This window comes from Anser cygnoides, unplaced genomic scaffold, assembly GCF_040182565.1.
Source record: "Anser cygnoides isolate HZ-2024a breed goose unplaced genomic scaffold, Taihu_goose_T2T_genome scaffold_46_1, whole genome shotgun sequence".
NCBI lineage: Eukaryota > Metazoa > Chordata > Aves > Anseriformes > Anatidae > Anser > Anser cygnoides.
The window spans coordinates 1,197,500-1,208,951 of NW_027103070.1; the positions used below are offsets into that span (position 1 = coordinate 1,197,500).

The 11,452-nt window shown below is 40.9% G+C and overlaps 1 protein-coding gene across 1 annotated transcript in view; it reads right to left on the reverse strand.

Moving 5' to 3' along the window:
* LOC136789456 (nipped-B-like protein) overlaps window positions 1-4,909 on the reverse strand; it is a 100,229-nt gene extending 95,320 nt beyond the window's left edge. The window contains exons 1-3 of the mRNA XM_066989515.1: window positions 4,786-4,909; window positions 2,931-3,082; window positions 1,757-1,917 (exon numbers count right to left, since the gene is read on the reverse strand). Of these exons, the coding sequence (XP_066845616.1) occupies window positions 1,757-1,917; window positions 2,931-3,082; window positions 4,786-4,886 (414 nt within the window). The 5' untranslated portion in view covers window positions 4,887-4,909. The remainder of the gene's footprint in view (window positions 1-1,756; window positions 1,918-2,930; window positions 3,083-4,785) is intronic.
* Between the last annotated feature and the right edge of the window lie 6,543 nt (window positions 4,910-11,452).

The window sequence follows — 11,452 nt, forward strand, 5'->3', positions numbered from 1 at the left end:
GCAGATTGTGCCTGACAAATCTGGTGGCCTTCTACAATTGGGTTACAGCATTGGTGGATAGGGGAAGAGCAACTGACATCATCTACCTGGATTTGTGCAAAGCATTTGACCCTGTTCCCAACGATATCCTTGTCTCTAAATTGGAGAGACATGGATTTGACGTATGGACCGCTTGGTGGGTAAGGAATTGGCTGGATGGTTGCACTCAAAGAGTTGGGATCCATGGCTCAATGTCCACAGGTGGAGACCAGTGACAAGTGGCGTTCCTCAGGGGTCGGTACTGGGACCGTCGCTGATTAACATCTTTGTTACTGACATGGCCAGTGAGACTGAGTGCACCCTCAGCAAGTTTGCTGATGACACCAAGCTGTGTGGTGTGGTTGACACGCTGGCGGGAAGGGATGCCATCCAGAGGGACGTGGACAGGCTTGAGGGGTGGGCCTGTGTGAACCTCATGAAGTTCAGCAAGGCCAAGTGCAAGGCCCTGCACCTGGGCCAGAGCAATCCCAAGCACAAATACAGGCTGGGTGGAGAATGCATTGAGAGCAGCCCTGAGGAGAAGGACCTGGGGATGCTAGTTGATGAGAAGCTCAACATAAGCCAGCAATGTGCGCTTGCAGCCCAGAAAGCCAACCATATCCTGGGCTGTGTCAAAAGAAGTATGGTCAGCAGGTCAAGGGAGGTGACTGTCCCCCTCTACTCTGCTCTTGTGATACCCCACCTGGAGTGCTGCATTCAGCTTTGTTGCCCCCAGCACAAAAAGGATGTGGGCATATTAGAATGAGTCCAGAGGAGGGCCACGAAGATGATCAGAGGGCCGGAGCACCTCTTCTATGAAGAAAGGCTGAGGGAGCTGGGGTTGTTCAGTCTGTAGAAGAGAAGGCTCCGGGGAGACCTAATTGTGGCCTTTCAGAACCTAAAGGGGGCCTACAGGAAAGCTGGGGAGGGACTCTTTGTCAGGGAATATAGTGATAGGAGAAGGAGGAATGGCTTTAAACTAGAAAAGGGTTGCTTTAGATTAGACATTAGGAAGACATTCTTTACTGTGAGGGTGGTGAGGCATTGGAACAGGTTGCCCAGAGAAGTTGTGGATGCTCCAACCCTGGAGGTGTTTACAGACAGGTTGGATGGGGCTTTGAGCAACCAGGTCTAGTGGGAGGTGTCCCTGCCCATGGCAGGGGGGTTGGAAAAAAAAAAAAAAAAAAAAAAAAAAACAAAAAACAAACAAACAAAAATTTTGAAAGAAGCATTTCTGCCACTAAGGGAAAATTTCTTTAAAAAAACAAAACAACAACAACAAAAAAAACAGCCCATAAAGCACATACAAACCAGTAAGAAAAAATGTCTATATGAACACCATAATACTACCCAATACGTTATTCAAATATGTCAGGTCTAATCAAGAATTGCAGGGATCTGCAACTAGACAAACTAACTATACACCTATTTAGAATCCAGTATTGTCTGCATCAATATATTGAGGAAATAAGTATAGCGACACTATCATTTCTTTAAAATAAACTTATGAATAAGATTTTTTACTTTTCATAATTTCAACAGAATGTTATAAACTGTTCCAAAGGAGAGAGATCTTCTAGAAAACATAAAATCTCACAAGTTCAAGTTGCACAGTATGTCTGAAACTTAATTATATTTTCAGTGGTTTTATATATCAACAACATAGTAAAGTATCTGACTTTTGAGGCAGCTAAACACATATTTGACTTATCATAATAAATTGATATAGGTTACATACATCACTACTTAGTCTGTGCACCATCTGTAGGTAGTCTTCATTTGAGCTATGTCTAGAATTATCAGCATGATGATTAGCTGAATTTCCAGACAATTGACTTGAAATTTTATTTTCATGGAGATTCCTCATCCCAGCTGTGACAATGGGACTGGACACTGAAGCTGAAATATAAAAAATGTAAATAATTATACTGATATATACATACACTCATTAACTCTTAAAGGTTCCACAGAAAGCATCATAATAGTGGATAATAGTGAGTTAGATACAAGAGGTCTGGAATCTGAACAAAAATCCTTTTTTCTTGATTGAATCCTTCTGCTACAAATGCTTTGAATAAAATCAGGTATCTAAGATATAATTTTCAAGAGGATTCAAAAAATCCAAATTTCACATACAAGCTAGCCAAGCTATCTCCGCATCTATCCTAATTACTTTCAGTATCATTTTCTTACAGATTATAGAAAACTATTTTCTTTTACATAATTTTTATTCACTCCCGTCAGTATATGAAGCTTTCAAGGCATTCATGAGACATGCAACATTGCATACAGAACAGCTATATACATATTCCAAGCACACTACTAAACTTTAAAACAGATTATTTAGAAGAATCCAATGAGAATTCTACTTACCAACAAAAAATGCCTAGATACTTTAACAGTGTTCACATTGTTTAAGATTGTATTTAGAAAAGGGAAAAAGAAAGAAATCCATTCATGCTGAAGGTCATCTTTGCTAGTTACTGCATAACTTGAGTCTAATTCTAGCCAACTTAGCATTAGTCTAGTCTACACTACAAAGGTTTGGTAAGGCTAAATAAGATGGCAGCAAAACTTAGTTACACTGGCAAAAATGATGTTTTTGCTAGTAGAGATAAATGATGGCCATAACTATCAAATAAAAGTGTTTTGGTTTGTTTTGATTTTTCTATTGTCATATATACATGATAATTATGTAAAATAGGTGTACATAGGGGAGTAATGTCAAATGAAGATGTTTTACTTTGTTTGTTTGTTTAATATATTATTACTCTGTACAGTTAGGTAAACAAAGCTAAAAATACAAAAAAAAAAAAAGCATGTGACTTTGAAGAAATCAAGAGCCATGAAACATGCACATGAAGGCAAAGCTGACATGAGATAAGAGAACATAACAAACATCACAGACTTACCTTGCTGCAACTGAGGATGTGGTGTGTAACTCGGAGGATGTGAATATGGCATGTACCCTGCAGGGCTTTGAGGTGCATATGGACTAGGCACTGGACTGTTCTGTTGTGCCAAAAATCTGTTACTGGAGCTTGTCTGTGGTGGCACAAACCGGCTAAAAATAAAATTTTAAAAGTTTTTAGAAGTTGTAAAAGCAAATTTAGACAATTTTATTATTCCTTTTGAAATACTATACCTCTAGAACATTATAACTTCTGGGAAAGACATGAAATTCCAAAGCAATCAAGAAACCTCTTCAAAAGCAGTATTTAAAGCTATCAATGCCTTCCCAACTTCAATTACTACTTAAGAGCCACAGGTTAGGAACTGTATTAGTAAAACTAAAGAAGAGAATAGAAAGCGTTCATAAGATCCCCACTTAGTGAAAGGACACAACAACACAAGTTACAAATATTTACTAAAATATGTAATTTTCAGAAGTCAGTTCTAGCTTATTAGAAGCTTGAATGAAAATGACAGATAAAGTTTAATTATCAAATAAAAATAAGCTTGCTATGATCAACAAGGAGCCATCTACTCTAAATATGATTTTTCGAGTAAGATTTCAAAGAACTTTATCTTGCGCAACTATACTACCAAAATATAGGAATGTGATGGGCAGTTAGGTAGGACCTGACCCAAAGTCCACTGAATACAGCTTATTCTTTCACTGGCTTTACCTTGGACTGATCCTAAAGATAGGATGCCATACAAATCAGGCTTGTGACAATAATACATGTACATTATAACTTACATTCTTTCAAAATAAAAATAAAACAAATACATGCTTTCACAACCCTCGGTTCTGGATAGCAACTTTGTGACGGTAAGCTTCCGCAGAAAGAAACAGCAAAATATTTAAAACAAGGATTTCAAGAAGACATAGCACATTGTAACATTCATAATTCATAAAACCTTCTTCAAAATCACTTTTAGATATAAAAGTGAATAAATATATATATATAAAATCACTCTTGACAGTGTAGTTGTTTTTTTTACAGTTATAAAAAAGGTTGGACTAGATGATCTTAGAAGTCTTTTCCAACCTGAATGATTCTATGATAAAGCTTTCTATTTGCCCAAACAATTACATTAACTTGAAGTGAAATGTGAAATAACAGTTTATTTTAATAATGATGTCTAATAGCTGCAGATTAAATCTATTACAGCCCAGTAACTGGGTTGAAACTGCATGCAGATATCTTTCCTCTAATCCAGAGTACTTTATTATATCAATAAAGACCTAGATAATAGGTACGCCCTATTTGCTAACATTCAAAGTTTGAAAAAGAACTAGAAAGTTGAAGAGGAAGCTGCTGGCCAAACTACTAGGCCTATCCTCCTATAGATGGTCTTTTTGTCTACTGTTAAAACAGTACTCCATGCTTTAACAAGCCTTCTGTCTCATCCTCCTGTCAGGCTGGCACTGCTATACATGCCAGAACGCCTCTTCTCTCCTATCCTCCTGCCACCACTGTCAGCCTCTGCAACAGAGAGAGTACAACTGGAGGGGTGGGAGGAGGCAGGGAGATTCTTTACGCAGGAAAGAAAATCTGCCAAAATCATGGAAGGGAGAGAGTCGGGAATCATGACTAGTCCTTATAGTACAAAGATTAATTCACTGGCAAAAAGTGAATAAGCACTATATTTGTTTTTTTTCCAGGTGCAGAAACTCACCCTGCTGTCAGACAAATGCAGGATTTATCTTAACACTGATCTTACTTCGACTCACATACTTGCAGCAAGAATTGACTGTCACTGTAGGAAGCATGTGAAGTTCACTGCCCACTCTCTACCCCCATTTAAACATAGCATTACCTGGAAGGGCTATGTGAGATAGTGGTTTGTTGATAATTGGAAGATGCAGGACTACCACGCATGGAATTCTGAGAAATATTAAACTGCGATGACATCATCATCCCTATTAAAAAGAACACAGCAACATTAGTTTACACGCATTTCCTTTTTAATCAAAAAAGTCTCTCATTTCAGGAATGATTATATACAAAGAGATTAGCAACTTTGTGGGTAGATGATGTTAATGTCTATAACTATTTAAGATGTTAATGTCTATAACATTTAAAAGATTGATTATATGTAAGATGTCTGTTTTACACTATGATATGGAAAAGCACTCCCTGAAGTTTTGAAATTTCAAGAGGACTTCCTTCCTCTTAAGTTCTTTAAACTTCCCAAGTCAAAACCTGTTAGTAAATAGAAACATCTTATAACAGGATATATATTCACACCCCAGACTAGTGCGTACAGTACTGATTGTGCCAATGATTAAAAGATTCGGGAACTTTACAACAAAACAGAAGAACACAGAAAACTTATCTCCTGTTTTTTGAGCAAGTATAGCTAACAATCACCTCATGCAGAGGTGGTGCAAGATACTCTTGCAAAGAGGTATGTGACAAGGGAACTACTGTACGCAGGTACAAATCACAGAGATGCATTTGTAAGTCGTCCCCTGGACATTTCCTGTACAGAGGTTTTCTGCTAGAAGTTCCCTGAGTGCTCACTGCACGCTGGTTCACGTGCTGCAGACACTCTAACCAGAGCATAGAATACTAGTTACAAAATTTTTGTCAAACTACTAACTCCTAACATTCAGAAACATACAGAAAGCTGACAGAACATGCCCATATACAGATGCCGTGTAATTTTATATAAAATATACAGATGAGGTTTCATTTTATGCTAAAGCAAAGACCATACTTTTAAAACACTTTTAAAACATATTTGTTTTCTCCTTCCTAAATTTAAAACACGTTTTGAACCACAGACGTGGTGGGTTTTCGTTTAAAAGTTTTTTTTTAATTGTAATTGATTTTTTAAATAAAGAATTCAAATAAAAAAAAGTCTACAGTTTATTCTGTGACAGACAACAGTCACTCCTCTATCTCTATTGGGGGCTGAGGCAGAGAAAGAAGAGGGAGGTGGCATGGGGGGGGGCACAATAGAGATAACAACAAAAATAAAAACAAAAAAAACTATCTCCAAAATTTCAAGACAAATAACAATGAAGTAATGAAGTAATGAGGAAAATGAGGAAGGCATATAAATAAGGCACAAAAATTTAGTCTAAAAAGGAGCTGAAATTAGTCTGTGGCCATTAACACTAAAATATCTTGCATGTTTTTTACACTGTTGCCCTATCACTAAGCAACAGATTTACGATTCTACTTGTGTATTTCCATACATTAATATTTAAGAATTTCTTTTAACTGCAACTTTAATTTTGAATGTTTAGTTCTGAGAAAACATCATCCAAGTAATAAACATTCCTATAATAAGTTACCTTAACATATATATATACTTTTTTTGCTTGGAGAAAAGTGATACACATAAGTCCATCTTAGCATTCCTACTAAACGCCAAAGAATGTACTACATAAACATGCATCTCAAGATCACAGAAAGGGTCTGTGATCTATGACTAAACTGTATTATAGCATCATGCATGTTTAAACTAGGACTGCTGACCTACTGGTGATTTTTCAGTTAGACAGACACTCTTATTGGAAGTGTACATCTGCAATGTTTATCCCTTTAACAGGAACATTCTTGTATAAATGGAAAAAATATCTAAGTAATTGACACCTTTGGAAAGATGCATACAATTCGAATAAATAAAAAAAAAGCACAAGTGTGAGTTGTGGTAAATAGCTTTAAGAGAATTTTAAGTCCTTCCTGAAATGCAAGCTATGCTATGAACAATAACTCTTGGCAAAACATTATTTTAGCTTACCTTCCAACACATATATCCTGAAAGACAGCGCTAAAGTGTTGAGAAGGAAAAAGAGGACAGGAAACCAAAGCAAACAAACACATGTCCACATACTACGTCATTCTTGTATTATGCACATAATCACAGAATGGTTGCTGCTAGAAGGGACCCTCTGGAGGTCATCTGGTCCAACCTCCTGCTCAAGCAGGGGCACCCAGAGGTGGTTACCCAGGACCACATCCAGGCAGCTTTTGAACATCTCTAAGAAGGGCGACTTCACAACCTCTCTGGGCAACCTGTTCCAGTGCTATATCACCTGCACAGTAAAGAAGTGCTTCCTAAAGTTCAGACGGAACCTCTTGTGCTCCAGTTTGTGTCCACTGCCTCTTCTCCTGTCATCAGGCACCAATGAAAAGAACCTGGCTCTGTCCTCTTTGCATCCCCACTTCAGGTATTTATAAATATTGCTGAGATTTTCCCCCCGAGCCTCCTTTTCTCCAGGCTGAACAGTCCCAACTCTCTCAGCCTCTCCTCATAAGAGAGGTGCTCCAGTCCCTTCATCATCTTGGTGGCCCTACATTGGGCTCTTTCCAGTATGTCAATGACTCTCTTCTACCGGTGTGGGAATAAAAATGTTGTTTTTGCAGAGTTACATTGTTTAAAGGTAAGGAATGTGGTATTGAGATATGCTTGCAGTGATAGGAAAACTTAGCAGGCGACCTTGTAAAACGCAGACAACCAGACTCCTTAGAGCAATTAGGTGAAAATCATGGTGTCAAGTTGAGTCAGATAAGTGAAGAAACATTACCACTTCAAAGAGTAAAAAAGTCAAAAGAAATTTGAAATTTAACAGGCCGGCAACTGAAGGCCAGGCATTGTCTGTGAAGCATCGGATAGATTGTGAACCTGGATTACCCACTCAGTGGGGAAACGGGAGGGTCCCGGTCATCGAGAAATAAAGTATATAAACTGTACTATGTGACTAGTAGGTGCGCTCCTGCTTGTGGGATGCCCGCCATTGCAATCGCGAATAAATTACTACTTCACTGAGATCTTCACCTGAGCCTAAGTTATTGGCTACTGACTGTTTCTTACAATTTGGGGGCTCGTCCAGGATCCAGTCACCTACCGGGGAGCCCCACCGCCGCAGCAGCAGGAAGGCATGCCCCGCTGATTTCAGAGGTCCTGTGCATCGACGGTGGCGGTTCTGCGGAGAGCTGACAGAGGGCCCGAGACTGATTAAAGAGGTAGGATCCCTGAAGTAGTGGGGAAGGGAAGAAGGTAGGCACCCCGGGTTTAAGAATTGATCCAGTAACTCTGTGCACAGACCAAGGTAAGAAATATTAAGTATTGCCTTGGGGGTCGGGTGAGACTCTGTGTGATATGCGATTGAGATGTACTTTTGTACGAAGCGAGTATGGAGTCCTGATCTGTGGTTCCGTAGCTCCCCGAGGGGCGCGGCCGGAGAAGGACGAAGCGTGAGATAAGAGAGAGAAAGGAAGAGTCTCGGGAAATCTGGTGTACAGTAAGCCCTTGCACGGTAAAGTGCTTGGCAGTACACCTCCATTTTCCAGAATCGGAATGTTAGTGTGTGGTACCCTGCAGGAGGGAAATTTCTGTAGCAGCACACTGACAAGGGCTAGGAAAAATGGGAAAATATGGGTTCCAGGGGACAGGGAGATATCCCTGGGGGGGTGCCTACCGACAGTTCTTCCTGAAGAATGATAAGAAATTGGAAAAATAATCCCAGAACTAGAGGAAATGATAAAAGAAGAAAATGGTTAAATATTGTGTATCAGTCTGGACAAAAGAACCAATTAAGGAAACAGCAGTATTTTGGCCAAAATATGGGTCTGATGAAAATTCAGGCTTTAAATTTATATGTAAACAATAAGATTGATTCCTTTTTCGGAGAAGGAGCCAAGTTATGCTCCCTATAATCCTAATATTGCACCGGTGGCAGCAGCAGTCGCTCCAGGAAGGGAGACAGGGACTGCAATTAACACTGTCCCTAGAGAAGGAGCGTACTCTAGGCTCTGGCAAGAATTAGAACAAGGTAGAAGAGATACTGAGAATTTTGCCTTCCCTGATACTAACAGTACTAACACTAACTGTGTATCCTCTTAGGTGAGCTCCCCCCCCTCCTTACCAGCAGAGAGATTAGGAGTTTTAAGAAGGAGATGAAGTCTTTAATTGAGGACCCCATCAGGCTAGCTGAACAATTAGACCAGTTCCTAGGACTTAACTTATTCTCTTGGGGGTGGGAAATGATGTCTATATTAAGTATATTGTTTACAGGGAAAGAAATGAGAATGATCAGGAGGAGAGCTGCTATACAAAAATGGGAAAGAGCTCATCCTCCAGGACCAGGGGTAATACCGGCAGGGCAGAAATACCCACTTGCCGACCCCGGTTGTAATAATAACAGTGTGCAACACAGAAATCATATGAGAGACTTGGGGTCAGAATGAGAAAGTACTCAGGGATGAATCCTGAGGACCCAGTATCCCAAGGGCTCTTGAAAGTTCATTTTGTGATTAAAGCCTGGCAAGATACACAGAAAATGTTCCAGAAGGCGGGGGGATGTAGTGAACAGTCACTGGGGGGCCCTCCTGCGGGAGGCCCTGAACGTGTGTGTCAGGAGGGGAGATGAGAAGGAAAAGCAGAGAGCGAAAGTAATGGTATTGACAGTGTAGCAGGTAGTCAGGGCCAGGATGGAAAGGAGAGGAAGAGAGATGAAGGAATGGCAGGCGAGGAAAGCTACCTGTGTTGCAGCCTGAATCCTATCAGGAACAGGCTTTGAGAAGACGTTTTAAGTGTGGCCAGGCTGGCCACTTCAAATAGGAATATCCGGAGTGGAAGAAGGAAGAGAGAAGGATGGAATTAAGTTGGCCCCTCACGGAGCCTTTGGTGAAAGTACGGGCTGGAGAAATATAAAAAGAAGTGTTGAAAGAGTTATTGAAGGTGTTAAAGGTGTGGTATGTAATGTTTGACAGAGCTGTTTTTTGAATGAGTTAGGAAAGTTGAATGAGCAGGGAAAGAGGATGTAGGCATTATATAAGTAACAGTCTAGAAGTTTTGGTATATTTGCTGTGGTGTTTGGTCAGTTTCCCAAGTACAGGGGAGGAGAGGGGTGGGGGGGGCAGCCTGCTCCACCAGGGGCCTCTCCACAGGCCGCAGGGGGGGCTTCGGCTCCGGCGCCTGGAGCGCCTCCTCCCCCTCCTTCTGCGCTGACTTTGATGTCTGCAGGGAGGTTTCTCACTCCTCACTCTCCCTGCTGCTGTTGTGCAGCAGTTTTTTTTTTTTTTTCCTTTTCTTGGATGTGCTCTCACAGACGCACAAACTGCATTGATCATGGCTTGGCTCTGGGCAGTGGTGGGCCCCTTTGGAGCCAGCTGAAACTGCCCTTATCTAACACGGGGCAGCTGCTGGATTCTTCTCACAGGGGCTACCACTGCAGCCCCCCTGCTACCAGAACCTTGCCATGTGAACCCAATACACTGGGGCAGCTAGGTCATTACTGGCCTGTGAAGTATCAGGGATTAAATTAACTAACGAAACCCTAAATGTGATGGGGGTAGAAGGGACTGGGATAACAGTGCCACTTTTGGGGGACACCAAGCTGAGACTAGGGATAGAATGATCACTGGGCAATTATTGTATGTACCCGAGGCAGGGACTAACTTGTTGGGAAGGGATTTGATGATGAAATTGGGCATTCAAATAGTAAATTGTTAGGCTGGAATAACGGTATTATTAATGGAGTGCTCTCAGGCCCTGAGAGCAAAGATTATATTCACCTCTGACTGGAAAGACCCTGAAATGGGAGCGGAAGCAACAATACATATGGACGGTTTTACCTCAGGGGTTTACAGGGCCACCAATTTATTTGGGCAAAGTTCTAGAACAGATTTTGGACCAATTCCAACCTCCCAAGGAGGAATTACTGTTACAAAATGTGGATGATCGTTTATTGTCAGGACAGGAGAAAACAGTTGTGAAGGAAGCTACTAACAAGCTATTCAACTTTCTGGGAAAGCAGGGCTTAGGAGTATTGAAAAGTAAATTACAATATGTAGAAAGAGAAGTCAGGTATTTAAGGCATCTAATGTCTGAGGGAAAAAGGAGAATAAATCCAGAGAGGATTGAGGGAATTGTTGAAAACTAAGAAAGAACTAAAAAGTTTTAAGAGAGATTTTTTTAAGGAATCAGGAGCCACGAAGTCTGAGGGAAAATGGATACTCCCTGATGGTGTTATAAATTAGTTTTGGTAGAAATCATTCCCGACACATCGTGGGTAAGGTAGATCGAATTTCTATTTATTTGAGCAATTCAGCAAGCAGCGATAAGTAAAACAGCGCTGGGCGGCCGGGGAGTCTCCTGCTCCGCCAACGGCGCGCACCTAAGCCCGCCAGAGTCTCGATTTATAGCCTAGTAGTTCCGGGTTTAGTAGCACCTCCTGGTGTCTTCTACGACTGTGAGGCCTGTTGCTAGGGGGTCTTCATCAGTCCTCTGGTGGTCGTGGGGATGAAGATCGTCGTCTTCCTCTGCGTTGGGGTCGTGACTTTGCTGCGGTATCTGTGTTCCCATGCAAGGAGGAATGCCGTTTTGCCCTTATTTGGAGCTGGTTTCTATTGCAATTGTTAACTTAACAGGAAGTTCCCATACTTGTTTTTTTCCTTCAACAGGATATTGGGGGTATAAGCAGTCAACTGTTGAAACCCCCCTATCAGCAACATTTAATGAACAAACA